Genomic DNA, 26,173 nt, shown 5'->3' with positions numbered 1-26,173 from the left:
TCAGTTCTTTTCTTTTTTTTTTCTTTTGACAGACAACTGACCAAATAAATGTGACGTTACATCCAGATAAGAGGCATGCACTGCAGTGTGATAATATAAAGTGGTTTGGTTTTGTTTTGAAGTCAGTCCCTCTGAGTCAGCGCTGTTTACACAAGCCAGTTTGCTTTGGTGTTTGACAATCATAAGAGGACAAATACATCATTAGAAAAGAAGAAACACGGACAAATTATTACAACAACAGGAGCTGAAAGTAAACACGAATACAAATCTTTTAACTAATATTAACATGTTAGTTTTAATACTTAATTGTAAAACTGGGCCTCTTCCTTCCTTCCTTCCTTCCGTTGGGTATAGCACAAATGAAAATTAAATGTACTGAACATAGCAGATACACTATATTGGAGAACTTCACACAAAAGTCAGAGGGAAGTGTCTCACAGAAGAGAATAACATTTGTCTTCTTAGAGTGGTTTCAAGACAAAGAACTTAGTTTCAGTTGACTGTCTTTACTATTAATCAAACATAATCATCCAATGGGACAAAAACCGTGGGTTGTTCACGTGCTGCCCGTGCATTGGAGTTAGCTAGACACGTGTATACAGAACATCTGTATTACCTCAACATACTTTGTCTATACTAAAGATCATCCACTGCCTTCTTTGGGCACAGAATGTGTGGGCGTACGGGCACCTCTAAGACTAACAAAAGTATAGTACAGGCGTCAGAGAAACACCAGAGTGAATAAATGATAAAACCATTAACTTTTCTTTCACAGAATCAAATTTCAACTTTTCTTACAAATAGGATTTTTAAAGATCTAACTCGTATCTGTAGCAAACAGCTCAAACGAAGACTTAACTCACATCAACCTCAATGACTTAAAATATGATTATACAGCGTTAGTAGTAAAAGTAGTAACTCATATGTCAGTGAGAGATCCAATATTGACTTTGCTTTTCAGCACTTTACAGCATAAATGAAAGTGTTTCATAATATGTAGGCCCTGCGTGAGTGTTGTGTATGTGTCATTGCTTAACCAGACAAGTAGCTGTGACAGTATATCCGCCACCTTTCTCCTCCCACTACACACGTTGTATTAAGCCGGAAGCCAGCAGGGGAAATAAGTACGAATGACAATTTAACAGGATTTTTCACCCCCTCCACAATATCCCTCCAACAGCCTCTCATGAGCCGACCAAACAGAACGTAGGATTTTCTAAGAAGAGAGCCTGCTCAAAGTAGAGAGCAGCAGCACTAGTCACATAAACAGCTGAGTGTTGGCCAAGAGTGCCGACCATGCAGTAAATAACAGATAACACTAGAGCCGATGATTAGTGAGAGAGAAGAGGGTAATGTTTTAAGAAAACAGAAATTAGCTTTGTCTGTGTCTATTAATAGCAGTTATTTTGCACATAATTGCATCTAGCAAAGGTTCAGTGAGGTAGTTGCTTTGGCTTTTCAAAAATTGTACATATGGATTTCAGTTCAGTCAAATCTACAGCCAGAAAGCATCAATATCACACTTATGTCTATAAAAACCAAAAGTGCTTATTCATGTTTGGCACATGGAGCAACTAGCTGTGCTACCGTCAGAGTGTCCTGCCGGGTGACACATCAATCTATAAGAGTCTAATCTGTGAGGTGCACTGTCCCAGTTTGCGTTAGGGCTATTCCTAAAGTGTCTGGTCAAACAGACACTAAGCACATGTCTATTTTTGTCCAGATGTCCATAACAGACAAAAGGTAGGCCTCCAAATTAGACTGAGCACTAGAAACTCTGTGCTTTAAAGTTTTCAGTTTTCACAATATGCTGTAAGGTTTTCATTGCGATGCATTATTATGCATTGTGTGCATCGCACATACAGCTGTGGTGAGGACCTGAACAGCTGCCAGCAGCAGTCCTTTTTCTTTATTGCTTTGACTGAGAGCTGCATGGGCTGCATCTCAAAACATGTTTATTATGCCTAATGCTTTAGGGAGAGGCAGGTGGCTTTAATAAACAGATTGTGCATAAAGATGAAGATAATAAACCGTAAACTCCCACTGTCTCCCTTCACAGCAGTGTGTGTGCGTCATTTTCTCTCTCTCTGTGATGTACATGACCTTTCCATATGGGCTCCCCTGAGTCATACCAAAGAATTGTAATTTAAAAACTCAAATACTGAGCTTTGTGACGATTTCTAATAACCAACATCTGTCAGAGGGATTTCTTTGTTTCGTGTTCTTGTGTGTATGTGTCTATGCCTGTGTGAGTGTTTGCTGTAATTTTCATACATTGACAGATTAGTGCTTTCATGTGTAACAGCTATGTAGGTGTGAATGTAAGTTTTTCATATGGTAGCTGTGCTCAGCTGGTTCCTCCGAAGGCCTTTTGTGTTTGGTTGTAAGGCTGTCTTTCACAGCCCACATGTAAGAGTGCGCTTCATCTGCGAGCGGCAGCTTGTGGCTGAATGTGGTGAATGTAGCATGAAGAGCATTAATCCTTCACCAGCGGAGATACAGTATGTCAGACTGGCTGATGGGGATTTCATTTAGTGTATGCAAATAGTCTGTCGCAGGCACAGTAAATTCTCGGCTGAGCTGTTTTCCTCTCTCTCTGTATCCAGCACACTGGATACTGCAACCAATTAGAGTGTATATTCAGCGCTGTCAAAGTGTGGCCACAGAATCAGCCAAGCCTCGCGTCCACCCAGAGTACTTATTCCTGAAGGATACTATCATCATTGTGTGAGAGAAAACAAAACTTTATGTCGCATTCACAGTGTGAGCAACTTGTGCGAATGACTCTTAACATTTCTAATCCTCTGGTTTTACAAGTAGTGCATTATTGTTGCTTGGTATTACTGGTTTGTTATATGGCTTGGTGATATGGACCAAAATACATTGGCGATACATGCTATATATCAGCTATCACTTTTCTTAAAACAGACTTTGATATACTATACATTATAGTTTAAGTCAGGTTTGTTATGACTTTGCAGTTTGTCATTTATTGGTTGTGATAATACTGGTCTGAACAAACATGCTTTGGTAACATCTGCTACCGTTAATAACCAATAGCTGAGATCCAGGATCAGGGCAATATCAATACAGCAGAGTGCAAGGAGCTAGAAGGACAAACAGGTTGTAGACAAGCCATCAGTTTAGCCCGATCATGTAAACCACTCTATTTGACAAAGTAAGTGCACCCATAATGGTCACAGGAAAGCTGTGTGTATACAGCTGTAGGTACAGTACAATAGGTCAAGGTTTAAGCAGGAAGCCAGTCCATAAACAGTAATGCAGATAAAGTAGGTAATAATTTTACTCCCACTGTTTGTGAATAAGTTTGTCTAAAAGCTGTATGATTGTCTGACTGTCCATGTTTCTTAGCCATTTAGTTGTAAGTAAAAGCCACATTTTTAGACATCACTTTTATTAAAACAGACTTTAACAGAACTAAAATGCAAAGACAGGGTTGTCATTTCTGTTATGAAATTATACAGCTGCACATCATGTAAATGGATATAAAAAATAAAATAAACAGCAGGTTGAAACTGGGACCTGGTAGAGGCCTTGTCTGGATTGTGATTGTGACGCCCTTAAGCACCATGTGTGGAATTGCACGAGTGTTAAAAGTCATTGCGCTGTATCAATATACACACATCTGCAGCCAGCAAGGCGCAGTCTCCCTGTCACACTATAGACCACAGCGACTGAGTAGAATAGCAATGCACTATGATTGACTTTACACACAAACAGGCACACAAACCCTCACCACACACAAGCCAGCTGCTCTGTCTCACTGTGTCTCGCTGTGCTGTATGACACAGGTGCTACTGCTGTTATTTCACTGATGGCACAGCGATGTTTTCACATGGCACGTTCAATATATGTTGCACTTTAAACAAATCAACAGACTGATTGAAGAAGAGTAGCTGCACTGTCTCTCCCAGTGTAAACTACTGGAACAATATCCCAGTGAATTCAGGTTTCACTTTGGCTCCCTGACACAAATAATCTGACACCTGTGGCTCACACTGGAATTTGCAGGACAGAGAGAAAACAATAGGTTGAAAGTAAGAGTACACCTGAAAGTAACAAAAGTACAACTTATACAGATGAAAATTAAGCCGATGGCTAACATACAATGCTTTTGATTTCCTGGAAAGAGAGAAACAGGGAGGTGGGGAAAGCAAACGTGTGACTGTCCCTACAGTTTCCCATCTCGTTCAACTCTGCAGAAAGCAAATGGACTTGTTGACCATGTTCCTCACAGTGAGACAGCATGGTCAGGGTTAAACAGGCAAAGAAAAACATGACTTCCATTATTTTTATATATATATACAGTCATGGAAAAAATTATTAGACCACCCTTGTTTTCTTCAATTTCTTGTTCATTTTAATACCTGGTACCACTAAAGGTATAATACAATGAACACGACAAAAAATGCAGCTGATCACATAATACTTTATGTCCTATTTGACATTCTTAAGCTTAATTGTATTCCCAGGGTATATAAGAGGCCATTTCATGTCATAAGCAGCACTGCACATGCAAAGGCTTAGAGTGGTTTCCTGCTTACATTCAAGCCATAGCACAACTCAGAAGTTGTCAGCTCTCACATAATGCCTAAAACAAAAGAATTATGTGAAGCCACAAAGGCAGCCATCTTGGCACTGCTGGAAATTGGCATGAGTGAGAGACAGGTAGCAAAAAAACTAAAGATCTCCAAGACAGCTGTTCATTACAACAAGAAAAAACAAGCCGAACACGGCACTACCGTGCACTCGTCCGTTCCTGTGTCAGGAATCGTCGTCAGACCTCCAGGGACCTTAAAAATGAGTGGGCACTGTCGAGAAATGTGACTTGTTCGGCAAGGACAGTTCGAAACCGACTTGTTGAAGCTGGTCTGAAGTCACACAGAGCACGGAAGAAGCCCTTCATCAACGAAAGGCACAGGAAGGCCCGGTTACTCTTTGCTAGGGATCACAAGGATTGGACTGTTGATGATTGGGCTAAGGTTCTCTTCAGTGATGAATCCAATTTTGAGTTGATGCCCACTCCAGCTAACTTACTGGTTAGGAGGAGGCCTGGAGAAGCCTACAAACCAGACTGTCTTGCCCCTACAGTAAAACATGGGGGTGGATCAGTGATGATCTGGGGTTGTTTCAGTATGAGTGGAACAGGGCAAATGCAATTGTGTGAAGGGCGAATGAACCAGGTCATGTACAGGGCTACTCTTGAAAACAGTCTTCTTCCATCAGCTGGAAAACTCTTTCCTGCCTCGAATGACTGGATTTTCCAACAAGACAATGCCCCTTGCCACACAGCAAGGTCAGTTAAAGCCTGGATGGAGAACCACAACATTCGCACCATGCCTTGGCCTGCTCAATCACCAGATCTGAATCCAGTTGAAAACCTATGGAAAATCATCAAACTCAAAATGGAGAACCACGAGCCCAAAAACAAAGCAAATTTGTTTGAATTTGTGCAACAGGAATGGGCTGCTGTGACAGCAGAACAATGTCAGAAGCTGGTGGAGAGCATGCCAAGACGCATGGCTTCAGTCATCAAAAACAATGGTTACGCAATCAAGTACTAACTCCTGTGTGTATCATGTGTTTAAAGCAAACAGAAAAGAAAACATGGAATGCTTAAAAGCAGTGTTTTTGGCAGTACAGTGCCATAGCTATTGATGTAAGAACTTAAGTACTTTTGGTTACTATCAAGAAAACCATGGAAAATGGCTAGATATCAGCTCTTAAATTAAACTCTTACGAGCTATTTTTGTTGTTATCATTATATTTGTCCAAACAAATGTACCTTTAGTTGAACCAGGCATTAAAATGAACAAGAAATTGAAGAAAACAAGGGTGGTCTAATAATTTTTTCCATGACTGTATATATATATATATATATATATATATATATACATATATATATTTTTTTTTTACTTCAGGGCTTTGTTCATGCAACACTGGTAGCGTGCTGACAGTGTCGCGTGGGTGTGATCGATGTCTGTAGGCAGCAGGTGCTGGCAGGGGAGAGCAGAGCTACTGTCGAAGCGACTTTGGTCTTTTTCTCTCTGAACAGCTCACATTTATGAGGATAAAGAGTGTTAAATGTCATGGCTTGATAAAGAGAGGGACAGACTTTTGGCACCCCATTTCCTGTGCCACGCTGATAAAGAAAAGTAGATGAAAATGTAGATGACGTCTCTGTTCATGCTGGTTCTCCTGGTTTGCAGAGAAGAAAAGTGAGACAGAAGCTGACTGAGCCGATGTCTCGTTCCTTTGAAGATTGAACTGAATCCACTAAGAAAATATATAGGCTGTGATTGATGTGACTGAAGCTTTGATGCCAGGATGTATGCAAGGTGTGCTACTCGTATATACTGTACAGGGAAGACGTGCAAAATATGACCTGATTTCTTCCCTGGAATTATAATGCAAATCATTTTGTGTTGGATTTGAATTAATTATAACAGAGGAAAAAATACGACAGAACAACAATCTGCTATCCCTTAAAATATGCGCATGTGAGGACAAAGACAGCACAAGATCATTATTAACAGCCAAAACCTAAAATATACAGTATATCCACATATCTCATGTGTTTACTGATGTTTATTTTGTACTGCATTGCACAACAGCATGTGTGTTATACCGTGCAGAGAAGGATTGCAACTTCTAAATTGTGGGAATTGATTCAGTAAATTAAAGACACCCTCAGACTAAAACACAGCTGCAACCCTGCTGCTTAACACCCCGGGTGCTCTTTCCGAACTGACCACAACAATCTGTAATTTAAGTTTGCACCACTACAACAACTGACTGCTATTCATTTACAGGAATGATTAAAGTGACTTGAGGGCTGAAACACTCATTTGTGCACAACGCAGATTATTACAAATGTTACCTCCCCCGATACCTGCGGGGCTCCATAGTAATGTGAGAAAATAGAAAATTTAATTAAAAGTAAATGTGCACCACATCTAGTTCAGAGTTAGTGAGGGTAAACATTTCCCTGTGTGGAGTTGGTAAAGGTTTAGCTTGTACTTCAGTGCTACACCAAAGACACTACATATAATAGACTTGCACACATTCATAGATAACCGTCCAAAACAACAATTGCCATGTAAAAATTCATTTACTGTGGTTTCACTATTTGTCTTCCAGACATCGATGAGTGCAGTTTGCAGACACACACCTGCTGGAACGACAGCGTGTGCGTGAATCTCCCGGGAGGCTACGACTGTGTGTGTACGTCTGGTCCGGGCTGCAGCGGCGACTGCCCACAGGAAGAGGGAATCAGACGCAATGGGGAGGACTGGAAACCCAGCTTTGACCGCTGTGCTATTTGCTCCTGCAAGGTACAGAAAAAGAACACACTCGTACAACGTCACTGCACCGCTGAGGGATCTTAACCCAGGGTTTTCATCTGAGCTTTGATCTGAGGCTCTATCTCTCCTCTATGACCTTCTGTACGCCCTAAGCTGTTAATATATAGTTAGAATGAAGAAAATGCCTGGGAAATACCAAAGAATAAATATGTAATGTGTATTCAACATTTTTGAATTCATTTTTGATATGACAACCTTCTTTTGCCACAGAGGAGCAAAATACAAATCAGCAAGTTTTTCACAAACATGAGTGTTTGATAGTCAGAAGATTCTGGGTGGGGTCCACCCAGGAGGATGAAAGAGGACAGATAAAAAGGAGGGACAAAACCCAGTTCAAGCACCAGTGCTTCATATCGAGCACATACTTAAAACATCATATCACATTCCTTTAAAGACCATTTTTTACAGAAATTGAACCAAAACCCATGAGCAGCCATGTTTGCACCAACCAAAACTGGTATTTTTAGCCAAAACATGACCTTTTCCTGCCCTAACCAAGTTCTTTCTATGCCTCAACCTAACTAAACCATAACCGCAGTGTTGTCACAACATAAATTATATGTATAATATGTATCCTAAAGAAATGTTAAGTTTCAACATAGTTGTGATTTGCGAGAAACGCATGTTGGCATCATTTATTCTGGCAATCTTGTGGCTCAGAGGCATTGTTAACAAAGAGAAGACAGACGTGAACGCGAAAAGACTTAGAAATGAGAGAGAGATGGGATGAGTTGGATAAATCATCAGTGAATAGAAGAAAGATTCTGAAAAGGGGAATGCAGCAAAGACGGGGGTGGGCCTGCAGGAGAATCTCTGTCTTTCCCTCTGATTGCTGCTCTTGCTTCAACAAGCCATCAGTTTAGCCCGATCATGTAAACCACTCTATTTGACAAAGTAAGTGCACTTCTTATTTCACAGGAAAGCTGTGTGTATACAACTGTAGGTACAGTACAATAGGTCAAGGTTTAAGCAGGAAGCCAGTCCATAAACAGTAATGTTTTTTTACAGCAGACAAAGTAGGTAATAATTTCATCTGTATGATCGTCTGACTGCCCATGTTTCTTAACCATTTAGACTTTCTTTAGGCCATATTGCTACATTCCCAGATCTCAGTTATTAACTTAGTGTGTATAATGTCATTATAACTGTCGAGCTGATGACCAAAACTTAAAAAATATTTTTGCCAAAGACCTCAAGTCTTCTTTAATTAATTAATATCAGTCTTTACCCACACCTCTGTCACCCATGTAATTGACTGTCTGGAGTTGATTAACAAAGTACTAGGTTCATTTATTTATCACGTTACAACAAAATGCAAGTTATAGTCCATTTCTGCTACTGGCAAAGTAACTAACAAAAATTGTATAAATGCAAGAACTAATAATAAGTGCGGAGGATGGATTAAGGAGTCACAGCCTGAGAAGAGAAGCTGCTCTGACGTCTGGTGGTACAGCAGCAGATACTTCTGTATCACATGCCAGACGGCAGCAGGGTGAACAGGCTGTGCTCACACTTGTTTTGGGTAGTCATGAAACAAACTTACCATACTTTTCAGGTCATTACTAACTCAGGAGAGAAAATTAAGCATCATGCAAGGTCAGCTGCAGGAAAAACACCTCAGCGCTCCCATCTGTTTGTGATTAGCCTGCATTACATTCCGACAAATATTTGTGGCAGCTTAACAACTCATTTCTGTGCTCAGGAGGCTGTGCAGTGTGGCTGCAGGAAAGCGAGGTATTGATCAGATTTGTCTTTGGGAAGGTGAGGCAGACACAGAGGGTTATTTGGAATAAAATGACAGCTGAGAGCGGCGGTTCCAAAGATAATCATCTTTCACATGAACTACCCTGGTTGAGTTTTGACATTTCAGTTCAATATATTTTAGTAAATACATCCAAATTACTTACACTTCTCTGTCAAAATATGTGTTAACTATACCAGCCTATTTCTGGTGATATCCGTTATAGACACCCTGCAGTGGTTTGCAGAGGAGGCAACTTGTTCCAGTTCATTTGACATATTTAGAGATTGATGACCATCTGAACAATAACACCCTCAGCAGCATCGCCTTCTGTCTTGACTCGGTCAAGCGTCTGTCTTGGATCAAATGTCAACATTTCAGAATGGAATGGAAACATGTAGGAAGCAGAGCGACTCCAAGCAGTCCAACCTTCAGCAGCCACATTTCCAATATAGCACAGTTGTTTTGCTGACATTTTTTGTACCCTGAGTAAAATGTTTGTAGCCCATTTATGATTCATTGACAGACACTCTTCAATCCCTGTATGCAGAGCACTATCTGGATTTCTTTTTCTTTCTGAATAGTATATATTTGCCATTAACAAATGAGAAAAACTAGCTTTTTCTACAAAATATCAAATGAAAGTCAGTGTTCATTTACATACATTGACAAGGGTATTTCTTGATTCAGAGATGAAAGGTATGCCAGCCAAAGAAGACATGGCACAAAGATAAGGGAGTGGAGAAAAGAGACAGAAGTCTGACAGAAGTCTGGCACAAGTGAGATGCTGGCGGTGTTCAGGATGCCTCCAGGACCCGCTGCCCTGCTGGGTTTTGAGTCAGACATTAGATGCTCACTGAATATAAACCACTATTGATCTGGGTTTCAGGGACCAAGGCTGAAAATGTTGGCCTGGTGACTGTGAGGAAGCCAAAAAGTTACTGTGGTTTGTGAAGGGGAGAGAAATGGAAGGTAATCAGGGTCAGAAAGTAGACAGACTCGTGTTAAACACACATGAAACTGACTGATTGGGATGCTGAACATGAAAGTGGAAACAGTCTGTCAAAATTCACCACCACATGACATCAAAGGTGGAAACTAAAGAGCAAAGATCTTCTATTACTCGCCATAGTTTATTTTCAGGAAAATGAAAGGAGAAATTGAGTAAAATTAGAGTTTACGATGACAAAAGTGCTCTTAAATTAGATAACCTTCAGAGAGGAATACCTAATCCCAGAACTGTGCTACCTTTTAATTAAAGAAAATGTAATCTGCAGTCAATAATTCATCATGAAGTTGTGAAAAAAGAAAGTTCATTTATGTTTTGTTGGATAGCACAACAGTGTAGCATTAGCATGCACGCCTGGGCTTGTTCCTGGCATTAAAGCGAACGGTGTGTCCTGCCAACACAGTACAATTGGCAGTAATTTCCCAGCAAGTCCTGGGTTGTAACCATAAAGACCGACGCCACCAGTATTGGTACCCTGGGACTCAGTGGCTACTGTAGCAGGACAATATGCATCGATAAAACATTGGCTCGGTATTGCCCTTTTAATGGTATGCGGAATGATTTTATGGCTCCCATACATTTTCTAACAGCCATTTTATGTAACATTTTTACATCTCCATTACATCCACGTCCCGGGGCCAGACAGTTCTGGCTGTGGTGAGTAAAATGGACCATAAAGTTTGCTCTGGGTGCAGACGGAGAGCCAGGGACACGGCAGCTTGTGAGGCTCACGGATCTGTCAGATTTCTCTGTATACCAAACTTAAGCCATTCTCGTTTCATTCACGGCTCTAATAAATTGCTGTTAGAAACTGTAGATTTGTTGCTAAGATACATTAAAACCCTCCGTAGGTATCTGGCCTTGTATGATCTGCCTGAAAGACCCAGTGTGAATAATTGTTAACTAGCACTCCCTAAAGGCATCTGAGACAGGTGTCAGATACGCACCTTAGTTATATCCCAAAGTCTTGGAATTGTCTGGTAGGAGTCTTAGAATCCTTTTTTTTTTTCAATTCAATTGATTCAATTAATTTGTAATCGCACCACTTTCATAGCAATGAAATGTCAGGCATTGAGTGTTCTCTCAAGGATTGTACTCCTTTCAGAGATGAAAAGGCTCTGAAATGCCATCAGAGAATCCTTAAACTCTTCACTGTAACCATACAGATGAAAGCTTTCAGTTTTAGCAGCTGTTGAACGCAGGTTGACCCATCTATTCAGGGCTAAAGAAACTCTGAATATTACAGCCCAGAATATGAAGCAACATCAATGTCAAGTCTTTGGCTCTATCTGTTTGAAGTCAGCTTCATATGTCAGAGCTGCTATCATGACTTGACGCTGTTTGCCCGCTGACCACTGTGACCTCTGTTGTGCAGGACGCGCAGACGTACTGCCGGAGGAGACCCTGTGACTGCGGAGACCCAGACGAGGATCTGTTCTGCTGTCCCGGCTGCGACAACAGGCCCAGCAGCCAGTGTCTGGACCAGAGCGGACGCACACTCTACCGCAGCGGAGCGTCCTGGCTGTATGGCTGCCAGCAGTGCCGCTGCATGGTCCGTACGCAGAAAACACGTACATATACACATACTCACATGTGTTTTGCCAACAGCAATGAAAGCTGACCTTCATTTTGAATCCCTCAGTGTGGTGAAACAGGTGCCATCACAGAACACACAGAATGTCCTCATCAACTTAAAGCTAAACTAAGAGCTGTGTTTTTTTAATACATGTCCCTGATCAGTTGCTCAGCTGTGTGTGGATGCTCAGATAAATCCCACCTCTGTAATTAGACACGTGGCAACAAACCAGCATGTAAGCTGTTACTGCAGTCACCAGATCAGCTGATTCACACACAAAAAGCAGCACACACACGCTTACACTTGTGCTGAGTTAATTCTTTTTTTTACCTCTCTCTGTGTCTGCAGGAGGGGGAGGTGGACTGCTGGCCTCTGGTTTGCCCCGTGTTGATGTGCGAGTACACAGCGGTGGCGGAGGGCGAGTGTTGCCCGCGCTGCGTCACAGACCCCTGCCTGGCCGACAACCTGTCGTATGACATCCGACAGACGTGCCAGGACCCCGCAGGCGTCGTCCGCCTAAGCGGAGACACATGGCATATGCCCAACTCACCCTGTACCACCTGCCAGTGTAAGGTAGGTCAAAGCAACAACACAACAATGCTTTACTGTGCAGCATCCAGATTTGATTTAACCCTAGGATGGCTGATTTAGCGCTCAATCAAAAAATCACAACCAATTACAAATTGAACTGTTTTAGAGGTCCAATATAATACTCATGTTCAGGTTCACACTTTTATTTTGGGTGTTTACATGCTTTAATGTTCAAAAAACACATTATTTTTATATAGTCCATTGCTGCAGCAGCTATTTTTACCCTCTGTCTGAATACTCCGTTGTAGTGCCTGTCTCTTTAAAGTGATAGTTCGGGTCTTTTGATGTGGGGTTGTGTGAGGTACTTATCCCGTGTCAGTGTATTACCTGCAGTAGATGACCGTCAGCTCTCCCCCCGCGTGGAGAAGCGGCAGGTAGCACTGACAGGGAAGCAGAGCATTGTACTGCTGTAAATGGTACCAACAGCAAGACATATTTGAGCCACCTAAAAGAAGAAGAATCTTTATTTGCTGGCGCATCATGCGCACACATCAAATACAACATAGTGAAACTGGTACTCTGCATTTAACCCATCTCGAGGGAGCATTGGGCGTGGGTTAACCCCAGCAACCGGGGACCAACTTTACATTCTCCAGATCTTATGCAGTGTCTTTTGTCAAGGGTACCGACTGGAGAATCAACCTATTTGTGTATGTTTTGATGGTGGGGGAGTACCCGGAGGAAACCCACACATGCACGGGGAGAACATGCAAACTCCACACAGAAAGGCCCTGCCCCAGTGGGATTCGAACCCCGGACCTTCTTGCTGAGAAAGTCTGACCCAAACAGCTGATCTGCGGCGAAATACAGTGCAGGGCAGGCACAGCTGCACAGCTGTGGACATTGAGGTACTGCAGTGCCATAGGAAAGGGCTGTCTGACAGCAATGTAAAGTGCCAAAAATGTCAAAAATACAGCGTACTCTTAAACGGATACATATTTTTGTGTGTTTTTTTTAGGTGGCTAAAATACGTCTTGCTGTTGGCCCCGTTAAGCTGTACAATGCTCTGCTTCCCTGTTGGTGCTACGCGCTGCTTATCCACATATGGGGAGAGCTGACAGTCATCTACATCAGCTTCATCACTTTAGAGACACCCCTCTTTAAGAAAAGCCCAGGGTGCTCTGATTGGTCAGTTCTCACAGGCTTGAGCAGGCACCACCCACCTTGCATTTTTGCTGGGGGCATGGATGAGGGAAATGACTGTATTGTTGTGACATCACAACCTTGTGGAAGTCATGATAACGTATGTGAAAGCACCTGCTTTATAATCAAAAAGGACATGGAAATAAAACCTTCTACAATAGGTAATGATAATGGCAGGCACTCCAGGGTATTGATACTGAAGAAAAACTGTACTATAGTGAGTTTATTTAATGTGTGTTGGAGGTTATGCATCTGTCTGCCTTCCGAGATGAATCCAATAACATCTGAAAATCCGTCACAGATGATGTAACGTACGTTCAATCTTAAAGAATAAAATATGCAGATCACTGTGTCAGGGACATGTCAACTGCTCAGATCTTTTCCACACGTTAAGTAAAAATAATCTGTTGTTCCTCAGTTGTGCTTATTTTTAGCAATCAGAATTATTTAAATTAGCCGAGAGAAGCACTTCAAATATGTGGACCCAAACCATCATCACCGCCACATGTCAGGTTATTTTGTATCGTGGTTATCGAGCTGGAACAGTGGACTCGCACACGAGTCACAGCCGGCCACAGCAGCTGGGGTGCTCACTCACACTGTGGTCACAGCAAGTGGTTATAGCTGCTACTGCTGCTGTACAGTAGCTCAGACCTACTGTATTTGTATTAGTCACTTTGTTGCTCCGTGATTGGTTTATCAGTCACAATATAAGCCCATGTGCATCACTTGATAAAGACACAGGCTGCAGTCCAAATCACATACTTTGTCTTTGTACTTTTAGTATGAACTGCAGCTTCCCTTATAAAGTACACACTGTTGCATGCAGTATGTATACAATGCAACACATCATTTTGCCTAAACAACTGAATAAGCTGATTGTTCAGCATCCTATGATCGCAGTTTGGTTAGATTTAGGCAGGAAAACTGCTCGGTCAGGTTTAGGAGTTCATTGTAGTTTGGGTTAAAATCACTACCTTTGTACCTGCGTTACCCAACTAATTTATGTTACATTATGTCCACGACGTAACTTTACTACACTAGTATGTTAAAAGAACTCATGGTTGTGCACTGCACATGAACAGCAGTCTCCTGAATGAAAGTCCTGTGCTTGTTTAACCCAACCATCTATTCTCAACCTCCTCCCTACATGGACTTTTCACTCCTTACGCTTTTCCTCATTTCTTCGTCTGCAGCTGTAACAATTACAACAACAGCTGGAGCTCGAAGCCCAACAACAAACTTAAATATGGGTCATAATAAGCTGCTTTCATTTTTACTTATATTGTCATTTTTCTGATGAGGACAGGCTCATACAATGACTACTTGTCATGATATTACGCCTTGAACTCTGACCCTCTGGCTCATACATCCATGAAATTTGAAGTAAAAAGAAAAAGTATGCTATCTGGAACAAAGCTAAGGTTCTGTAATCTGTCTGTGCTGTCTAGCTGGCTCAGTTGATGTGATGTATATTCTGCTGCAGAGGATTGTGTGTTGGAATAGCCAGCATGCTGGCTCGCACACTGCAAAACATGACCAGATGCCCGAGGACATCCTGGTATTTTTGGCATACTATTGAGACATGCTATATATTTTTAGCATGGGACTCTCTGGTAAGCCAAAGTTGAAGCCACATCAGCATGGTCAGTTATCTATTGTGCTTTCCTTTAGGAGTGAGGTCAACCATATGACAAGCATAAACGTAGTTTTGAGTTATCGAGCCACGCAGGTAAGGTTTAAGGTACTGGCCTCTGAGACCCTTTTCGTAGTGACAATTTTTTAGCAGAGAGTACTTCCAATGAAATGTGTGACACTGTGACAGTGAGGTGTGTTAAAAGTCCCCAAGAAACCTGGGACCTTGTCAAAGGAGAGACATACTGCTGTTCAATTTCTAAAATTTGTCACTGCTTGGAGCCACACATCCTAAATTCCATCCACACTCAATGTACTGCAGTGGCATCATAAATCTGAGAGACGGATATCCCAAAACTATAGCAGACAGTCCTGAAACTGAATGACTTGATAGCACTAGTGGCAGAGGTGGGAGAAAGTCCCTATGTTGCAAGTCCAAGTAGAGTCTCAAGTCTTTGCTCTCAAGTCCAAGTAGAGTCTCAAGTCTTTGCTCTCAAGTCCCAAGTCAAGTCCAAGTCCTAAGATTTTTGTTTCGAGTCCCAACCAAGTCCTAAGATTTTTGTTTCGAGTCCCAACCAAGTCCTAAGATTTTTGTTTCGAGTCCCAACCAAGTCCTAAGATTTTTATTTCGAGTCCCACACAAATCGATTATAATCGTCTCAATTGTTAAGTTGTTTATATTTTATTGTTAATGTTCTGCCACTTATTCATATGTTTATTTTTATTAATATTGTATTGTGATATGCTTTGTCAATATAAGCACTGCGTTCTCATGCCAATAAAGCTATTTAAAATTGAAAAAAATTTAGAGATATCTTTAGTATCTTTTTTTTAGTGTATTGGCATTAATTATACAGCCAAGACTGATAACAGGAGTGTGTAGGAGATACACTAATAATAAACACTCGTTAATGGGGCACCACCTCCGTTATTTTGTCTATTTGAATAATCCGGAGGTAATTAATCAAATTCGACTGGACAAGTTTAACTTGTATCAATTTTAATCAATTTCAGATCAATTTATTCATCTCATATATGAAGCAGTGAGATTCTACACATATCCATCGGTTCTCCACATTAAAAACAAACCTGCACAGACAACGACATGCGGTTAAACATGTTTATTGACTAAATAATTCAGGTTAAATAAATGAAATGGCAATTTAAATGAATAACACAGGTAACAGGAAATGTGAAATAACTAGGCCTAAGTAATGGGTTATTAGTGGAATAGGCTATTGGCTGATGGTGAGATCATGGGTTAGGTTGAAGCATTTAAAGACTACGGGAGTAATTTTTAATACTAACGAGACCCTAACCGAATTTCTCTTAAGCTAAAAGATCAGAACCAGAGCCATAAACCATCTCATGTATCATGTGTGAATCCAGCTGTTGTGAGTGATGGAGAGCCTACTTTCTCAGCCGAGTTGCGGGGCCGCGGCAGCGGATTCCCTCGGGTGATTTGCGACTCTAGCTGGCGGTCCGATGGCCGAGGGTCAGCTCGTCCGGTATCAGTCGGTTGGGCACCTCGGTCCGTTGTCTTAGGAAGAGGGCAGCTGGTCCCGTACCGATCCGGTGCAGATCTTGGCTCAATGCCCAGCGGGATGATACCGCTAGCGAGCGCTGGGGGCTTGTCAAAGAGTCTGTCTTTCGTTGGAAACCGCTTGCACGGTCTCGGACACAGCAAGTTGCTGTAGTCGTGATGATGATTGTGATAAAGATGTTCTTCTTCGTTTCTTCGAGTGGTTTTCAGGCTCTGACTTTGTAAACTAGATTTAACTTCTTGAATAAAATAACTGAGGAGGATACGTTGATCAGGCGGATCTTCCGTTGTTAGTTAATGCAAGGTAATCTAAATTAAGTTCACTTCTTCAAAAGCGGGTTACGATACTTAACGGTATAAACAAATTAAAACAGAACTTCGTTCTGGTACAAACTTAATAAAAGAAGCTAATCAATACTGCGAAAAATATAAAGTGAGAAAAATCAACGCGTGAGCACTTCTGATGAGATCGCTGTCTTGGAGCGTGTTTCAAAGTAAAGTAAAGAGCTTCAAAATAAGTTTCAAAAGAAAAACTTTAAAACAACTGAAAAAAACAAAACTTTAAAAACAAAACTAAACAAAAACTAAACAAAAACTCTGGACCGAGAGACGTGATCTCTCCGTTTTATTACTTGCAAATCGAGGCGTGTCTAGGCGGGGCTTACCGGCTTTTATCTCCAAGATTTAGTGGAGGTGTTAAGATTCACAGAAAACTCACTGAACTAAACCGTGCTTCACCTTCTCAGTTTCTCACCATGGCTCAATAGATGTACTTTGTCTATCATGACAAGGATTATGACGTGATTAAACATTAATTATACATATTCAGCTTAATACTTGTTAAAACAAAGACATATCAGAGTCATTTACTGGTTATAACCATGACCATATTAAACAGAATATTTCTCGTCCAACTGTATCAGGACTCACCATCAGGAGGTGCTGTGGTTCCACCGAACACAGTACAGATTAAACATTAAAATTTGATCTCAGTCAATCTTAATCGTAGAGAAACGGGAGAAAGATCAGTTTTATGAACTCCTCTTACTGTTTCTTAATGTGTTAGAAATAAGATTGTGAGATACTGACTTAATGGTTAATTAGAAATGGTCTGAAATCTGGAAGAATACAGAGACCATTTGGTTTGGAATGTGAGCAGATAAGGTACCAGGCATAAGTCGTAAATTAAAAAAGACAGAGTAACAGCATAGAAAAACACATCAGAAGGTGTCCGATGTCCACTCTGTGAATGTTTGTGGATCAGAAGTCATAGAGACAGAGAGAGAAATAGGTAGAAAGTGATCAGGCGTGTTACTTAATCTGCAAATGTAAAGACATTGTATTAACACATTCTGAAGACATTCGTTCGTCCCTCCTGGTGAACTGTCACAGGTAACTTCATGACCTGTGTGAGGAGGTTCTGGTCAAAGGGAAAAGAGAGTTCAGAAATGGGAGTTTAGTTGTAAATTAATTAAAACTGTCCTCATTTGAAGTCTTTATGGTCCAGGAAACACTATCCTCTCTGCCAGGAGATAAGATGGCACCCCTGTAGCCTGTAAATCGTCTTCATCCAGATGAAAGGGTTAACAAGAAACAACAGGCCTCAATATAATGCAGAGGCGATGGAGCACATGTTCCTACATATCCCCCACTTCGATCTGAATGACCGTAGTAGCGGGAACTTTGGATCGATGAAGTCATGATGTCCATCGTCGAGGAGCACAGGTGGCACACTTTATGATCAGAGATGGTGTCTGACTTTGGCATGTGCTAAGGTCTAATCATATAGTAAAGAAAAAAATAAGGGAAAACAATACTGATAATACTAACTTGGTTAGTGGAAAGTTCTACTCTTAATCTTATAGAATTAAGGAGCCTGTTATAGAACTGTCAATAGTAACTGTTATCAACTAACTGTGAGAGTCGCTATCAATAACTGATCACTGCACTTGAGTAAGAGTGTTTTGCTCTAACTCAAGTGTGTGTTTGTCGAAAAATTTAGATTTCTTGATTTCATATTGGTTTGTGTCCAAATGATGGAGCTAAATTTTCAGTGTATAGGATAACGTTCTCTGGTAATGGTGGATAAATTTACTTCACCAGAAACAGTGGGATAAGATGCAGAAGAATCTTATTTATGGCTGAGCTGTTCACTGAGGATCCAATGTCTCTCAGCGTGTCTGCCATAACGAACTGACAGGTTGTGTGTGAGCATAATCAACCGACATGACTGAAAGGAGAATGATTACTCACGTAAATATTTATTACACTGTTCATATAGATGTACATTCCTGCTTATTTTCTAAGACTGACTGGGAGCAGCTGTAACACAAGCAATATCCCTTCAGGGATCACTAAAGTATTTCTGATTCTAATTCTGATTATAGCAAGGAGAGTTTTATTCAGAGCTTCACTGTGGGTTTCGACCACCAAAATGATGCTCTACAATGATTGGCTTATATTTGTAGCACCTGCTGTTGTTGGTTGATCTGCGCTCTGATGTCTGGGATTTCAGCATGTAATTCACATTCATGGCGATTTTACTGTGAATAAACTTACAGCATGAACTGTAGAGAGTCCAAGATTTAACAAACAAAATATTCTTACAAGCTTTATAGCTGATAGCTTTATCAAGGATTCACCAATTAATTGTTTAGGTCTGTAACTAAATTACTCAGTTCTGATTGAGTGACAGTGAACTTCTGCAACTGCTGTAACCTGTAGGTTGAGTCTGTCAGCCTGATAAACACTTTCTTTGTGTGTAGACGACAGCTGGTGATCAACAGTCTGGGATGTTCCTTGCGAACAATCTCAGAGTTTGGTTTTAATTCTACTTTTCAATTTATTATACACTTTGGACCAAAGGGCAAACGTGTTAGATTAACCCCCACTTTGAATCAATTAGTTTTGGGTAAATCAAATGACTGTATTTAGTTAAGCAGGTTAAGTTAGCAGGTTAATTTACAAAGCCTGTTTCTCAATTCAACTTTGTAAATGACGCGAACAACAGTGACCTTTGTTGACAAAAAAAAAAATTCTTCTCGCGATTGGCACTTTTAGGTGCTTTAAAGGTTTTATCCTTATTTATGACCTATCAGAGAAGTTTGCATCCCTGTCAAGTCCCATGGGGTTTTTGTGTGGTTTCATCTGGTTGCGATGGATCCACTTAAGCGTCTGCTCTTTCTGGCCTTTGTTTACTTTGATCTTTTGGGGCAGAAGCTTGCGGGCAAGCCTTCTGGTGTTTTGGTTGGCCTTTCTAGTCAGGGGAGCAGAGGTGTAGTACCAAATCTTGTCCCCCACTTCGACTTTGTCATGGGACACTTTTTGGTCATAGTAGGCTCTGTGGCCCCTTCGTGGGAAGGGAGCTCTGTGAAGCAGGTTTGACAGTTGGGCCTGACAGCAAATTGAGCAGTCTTTGATGTAGTTTGCTACATCTTCCTGCATGTGTGGCCAACAGGCTACTTGTTGGAGTGCCTGGTATGTTGCTTTTGCTTTTCTATGGCCTGCGCATGGAGAGTTATGGGCCTGCATTAGCATCACCCCCCTGTGGCTCTGAGGCACCACGAATGCAGGTGAAGTGAGAGCGTCGGAGACATGTACAAGGAGGCCCTCGACAATGCGCAAGGCAGTGCGTGCATCATGCAAGTATTTCAAATCAGGACCGGAGCATCTCGGTTCTGAAGAGTCGACAGGAGCATTGGCTTCTGCCTGAGCTTGAGCGGCAACGCCGATCATTTGGGTGGGAGGGTTGGGAAAAAATTCAGGGTCGAATTGCCTGTGAGTTTCATTAAAGGCACCAGGTTTGGGTTCGAAATGGGTTATGTTTCGAGCCATTTTATCTACGTCCCTGTCGGAGGGGTTTCGCGAATATTGCGCGCTTGGAGGAGGGAGAGGCTGAGAGGAGGGAGACCTTTTATCTCGGTCACGCAGGTCCCTGTCAGTCCGAGACTGGACAACAGGATCTATGGGTGACATAGATCGTGGCGGGGACATGTCTAATTGAGCGTTCCTGTGGAATCTGCTCTCTTTGTTTTCCTCATGAGAGTTTTTTAGGGGTTATTTCAGCTAAAGCGTTCTCTAGCAGTTGGTCTCTGCGTTTTTGTTGTGCAGACATCACGATAACCATCATCCCTAACATTTGCTCTCTGGCTTTTCCTTTCATTTCTTCAGTCAGGGACTGGCGTACTAACGCGGACATTATTTCATGTAGCTCACTAGGGTCGGTCTTCTGGATTTTATCTGCATAATCTGGTAGCAACTCTGTGGTGAGATCCAGTATTACTGAATCTAGATTGTCTAAGGGATTCACTAGGCTCACGGTGTCAGAATCACCGGGCCCTGCCATTGTTTTTAGAAGAAAAAAAAAATTCAATTCAAAATTCTATTTACTTTGTTTTATTTATTTATTTTATTTGAGCTTTTTAAATTCTAATTGTTTTCAATTAGAGGTGGGGTTTGCTTGGTTAATTAACTCAATTTGTGAAGCTCAAAAACAACAGACGTTTTGGATTTCAAAGGATTTGACAGCTAATGTGTTAACAACAATGACTAAAGTATTTGATCTAAATGTGGCTTTCGATTAAAAGTACTTGGATGTGTAGTTAACAGCTTAATTCTTTGACTTGCATGCGCGTAGCATATATCAAGATCAAATTCCAAGTAATACAACAAAAATTTCAATTGAATTTGGAATAAAGTTGTCAAATCTGGTTAAAGTTGTCAAATTCGTAATTTACAACTTAATTATTCGATTTACCTGAATAATGAGACACATTAATTCACTATAGTAGTTATTGCAGTATCACAGGTTTCCAATAATACAATTTAGCAAGTACCTGTGTGGGATTTCAGTCTATTAAAGCTGAAAGACAAAATTCAATTAATCAAGTTAGCCAGCAGAATATGCTATTCAAATGTATTTGTTGTTAACAGAATCAGCCACTAGTGGTGTTGTCACAAATTTAATATTCACAGAGTTGGTCATTAGAAGAAGCTATCAAAAGAAATAAAAATCTTTTTACCGAATCGTCCTACAGAGGGCGCTATCGCAACTTCGGAGGTTTTAACAGAGTCGGCCACCAGGGGCGCTATCGCAGAATTTAATTTTAACAAGGCTACACGAAGAAGAGTCTAGAGGAGGGACTTTTTAGCTCCGCCCACTGATATACCCCCCTTGTTTTTCAAGGCTTGGGTCAGTGACGGTTTGGGCTCTGGAGGGTTAACTTCTCTAAGACAAAGTTAACAGCAGTTGAGTTCACTGGTCACACGCAGTGAATCCTGCCACTTTAATTTTAGCACCAACAAGTTTTCAGCACTTCAGAAAACATTCAACCAGCAACTAGCATTGCATTCATTTACTTGTGTTTTCACAATTTCAACTGATAGAGGTTTCCTGTCCTCCTTTACACAGTCAAATATACTGTCTTCTGAACGAGATTGTTGCCATAGCAACCAATCTTGATACTACACGGGGTAGATCAAATAAACCTCTCACTGTTTGCACAGCTGTTTTCTGTTTAGGTAGCTAATCTAAATCAGAACACACGAGGGTCTGAGCAAGTTACAAATATCTCCGGAACATCGCGGTAGATATAGACTTTATCTCAGCTGAATCTCTAAGCTTTGGCACAGCGCAACAGCTTAGGATTCATCAAACCGGTTACTTTAAGAAGTGTGCAGCGACACTTATGCATGCAAATAAATCACAGACCTGGTACAACGCAGGATCTGTTCACGAAACATTAACGCACGGCGGCGCTGAACAATTTTAACTCACAGATCTGGTGATTACAGCGCAGAATCTGTACATGAAGCATTAACGCACGGCGGCGTTTAACAACTCTTTAAATCATAGGTCTGGTACAACGCAGCATCTACACATTAATTTCCAACATGCGGGGATGTTGAAGGCTCTTTATCACACACGGATCTGGTTACAACGCAGCATCCATACACATTAATTTCATATTAAGCAGCGAAATCAAATCTCAGCGAAGTTTTATGCTCACACACAATTCAAGGTATATGCAGTAGAGAATATAAGGTTAAGTATTGCACTAATCACTCGGTGGACAGCCAAACAACATTAAGACAGCTTTGGGTTTTTTGATTATTAAAACCGATGTTTGTCTGTAGGCTTCAATTTAATGCAGAGAACCGTGGTTTTAGGTGGCCTCGCACGGACGGCACCATAATAATATGTAGGAGATACACTAATAATAAACACTCGTTAATGGGGCACCACCTCCGTTATTTTGTCTATTTGAATAATCCGGAGGTAATTAATCAAATTCGACTGGACAAGTTTAACTTGTATCAATTTTAATCAATTTCAGATCAATTTATTCATCTCATATATGAAGCAGTGAGATTCTACACATATCCATCGGTTCTCCACATTAAAAACAAACCTGCACAGACAACGACATGCGGTTAAACATGTTTATTGACTAAATAATTCAGGTTAAATAAATGAAATGGCAATTTAAATGAATAACACAGGTAACAGGAAATGTGAAATAACTAGGCCTAAGTAATGGGTTATTAGTGGAATAGGCTATTGGCTGATGGTGAGATCATGGGTTAGGTTGAAGCATTTAAAGACTACGGGAGTAATTTTTAATACTAACGAGACCCTAACCGAATTTCTCTTAAGCTAAAAGATCAGAACCAGAGCCATAAACCATCTCATGTATCATGTGTGAATCCAGCTGTTGTGAGTGATGGAGAGCCTACTTTCTCAGCCGAGTTGCGGGGCCGCGGCAGCGGATTCCCTCGGGTGATTTGCGACTCTAGCTGGCGGTCCGATGGCCGAGGGTCAGCTCGTCCGGTATCAGTCGGTTGGGCACCTCGGTCCGTTGTCTTAGGAAGAGGGCAGCTGGTCCCGTACCGATCCGGTGCAGATCTTGGCTCAATGCCCAGCGGGATGATACCGCTAGCGAGCGCTGGGGGCTTGTCAAAGAGTCTGTCTTTCGTTGGAAACCGCTTGCACGGTCTCGGACACAGCAAGTTGCTGTAGTCGTGATGATGATTGTGATAAAGATGTTCTTCTTCGTTTCTTCGAGTGGTTTTCAGGCTCTGACTTTGTAAACTAGATTTAACTTCTTGAATAAAATAACTGAGGAGGATACGTTGATCAGGCGGATCTTCCGTTGTTAGTTAATGCAAGGTAATCTAAATTAAGTTCACTTCTTCAAAAGCGGGTTACGATACTTAACGGTATAAACAAATTAAAACAGAACTTCGTTCTGGTACAAACTTAATAAAAGAAGCTAATCAATACTGCGAAAAATATAAAGTGAGAAAAATCAACGCGTGAGCACTTCTGATGAGATCGCTGTCTTGGAGCGTGTTTCAAAGTAAAGTAAAGAGCTTCAAAATAAGTTTCAAAAGAAAAACTTTAAAACAACTGAAAAAAACAAAACTTTAAAAACAAAACTAAACAAAAACTAAACAAAAACTCTGGACCGAGAGACGTGATCTCTCCGTTTTATTACTTGCAAATCGAGGCGTGTCTAGGCGGGGCTTACCGGCTTTTATCTCCAAGATTTAGTGGAGGTGTTAAGATTCACAGAAAACTCACTGAACTAAACCGTGCTTCACCTTCTCAGTTTCTCACCATGGCTCAATAGATGTACTTTGTCTATCATGACAAGGATTATGACGTGATTAAACATTAATTATACATATTCAGCTTAATACTTGTTAAAACAAAGACATATCAGAGTCATTTACTGGTTATAACCATGACCATATTAAACAGAATATTTCTCGTCCAACTGTATCAGGACTCACCATCAGGAGGTGCTGTGGTTCCACCGAACACAGTACAGATTAAACATTAAAATTTGATCTCAGTCAATCTTAATCGTAGAGAAACGGGAGAAAGATCAGTTTTATGAACTCCTCTTACTGTTTCTTAATGTGTTAGAAATAAGATTGTGAGATACTGACTTAATGGTTAATTAGAAATGGTCTGAAATCTGGAAGAATACAGAGACCATTTGGTTTGGAATGTGAGCAGATAAGGTACCAGGCATAAGTCGTAAATTAAAAAAGACAGAGTAACAGCATAGAAAAACACATCAGAAGGTGTCCGATGTCCACTCTGTGAATGTTTGTGGATCAGAAGTCATAGAGACAGAGAGAGAAATAGGTAGAAAGTGATCAGGCGTGTTACTTAATCTGCAAATGTAAAGACATTGTATTAACACATTCTGAAGACATTCGTTCGTCCCTCCTGGTGAACTGTCACAGGTAACTTCATGACCTGTGTGAGGAGGTTCTGGTCAAAGGGAAAAGAGAGTTCAGAAATGGGAGTTTAGTTGTAAATTAATTAAAACTGTCCTCATTTGAAGTCTTTATGGTCCAGGAAACACTATCCTCTCTGCCAGGAGATAAGATGGCACCCCTGTAGCCTGTAAATCGTCTTCATCCAGATGAAAGGGTTAACAAGAAACAACAGGCCTCAATATAATGCAGAGGCGATGGAGCACATGTTCCTACAAGTGTATTTGTAAATCAATAGACAATAGACTTTGGAAGGTATTTCTCTTTTTATTTCTACACAAACTTGCTGTATTGCTATCGGACAATGTGGTTTCCAACACAGACACTCACCCAGACTGACCAGAAAGTCCTCCCCACCCTGGACATAGGACCAGCCGGATTGTCCACCTTCCTCCCCGTGGACTCTCTGACCAGCTGACTGAGGCCGCCCGACTGTCACCATGATGGAAACACACGTCAAAACCAGTTCAATTTGAAACTTGCACATAAAAACTTCAAAACCAGCTGCACCCAGACGTGACCAGGTTGAAGCACTGGTCACGGCTCTGGTTCCTCTTAGTGACAAATGTCAAATGAGTGATTAACACCAGGAACATCAAGCCTACGTGTTGCAGTTTGCTGATTTGAGCAGCTGAGCCGAGTCACAAAAATGTGACAAAAACTCTTCACACAGGTGTGCATTCAATGTAACACTAGAAATAACTATAACAGATAAACACAAAGAGCTGCTGTCAAACATTTTGAACAACTACATTCAGTTAGGAGACACTTTGAGCTTCTCTCCACCATCGGTCAATGATTAAAGACTTTAAGAAGATTTTTGGGTCAAGCATCCGATATTTATGTAGGAAATAGTAGAGTAGTAGAATAGTAGAATAATAGAGAATAGGAGAGAGAGAGAGAGAGAGAGAGAGAGAGCGTGACAGAGTGAGTGAGTGTGTTTTCTCAAGGCCCTATGAGGCATTGCACTTGCAAAAGACCAGATTAGCCAGCAGGGTGTCTGTCATTTGTGCCCGGTGGGGCCGCAGTATGATTCCACCGTGGCTGATTCCGCCCCTTGCTGTCCACCTCATACTGCTTGAAAGCAAACGAAATTATTGTTGGAATGGACATTTTAGCTAACGTGGTCTCGTTCGTCTGTTAGCTGTCTGTGCGTAAGGTAACGTGACGTACGGACGTGACGTACGGACGTGACGTACGGACGTGACGTGGCGACATGGAGTACAGGCGGCGCTACTACTTTATGACACTAGGTGTCACT

The 26,173-nt window shown here is 41.2% G+C and overlaps 1 protein-coding gene across 1 annotated transcript in view; it reads left to right on the top strand.

Annotated features, from left to right (window-relative positions):
* LOC140994255 (protein kinase C-binding protein NELL1-like) overlaps positions 1-14,705 on the top strand; it is a 255,459-nt gene extending 240,754 nt beyond the window's left edge. Inside the window, exons 17-22 of the mRNA XM_073463824.1 lie at positions 7,162-7,355; positions 11,511-11,687; positions 12,060-12,284; positions 12,924-13,076; positions 13,261-13,430; positions 14,642-14,705. Coding sequence (XP_073319925.1) covers positions 7,162-7,355; positions 11,511-11,687; positions 12,060-12,284; positions 12,924-13,076; positions 13,261-13,430; positions 14,642-14,705 — 983 coding nt within the window. The remainder of the gene's footprint in view (positions 1-7,161; positions 7,356-11,510; positions 11,688-12,059; positions 12,285-12,923; positions 13,077-13,260; positions 13,431-14,641) is intronic.
* The last annotated feature ends 11,468 nt before the right edge of the window (positions 14,706-26,173 follow it).

Source organism: Pagrus major, chromosome 4, assembly GCF_040436345.1.
Source record: "Pagrus major chromosome 4, Pma_NU_1.0".
NCBI lineage: Eukaryota > Metazoa > Chordata > Actinopteri > Spariformes > Sparidae > Pagrus > Pagrus major.
This window is presented reverse-complemented; position numbering and strand designations above follow the sequence as displayed.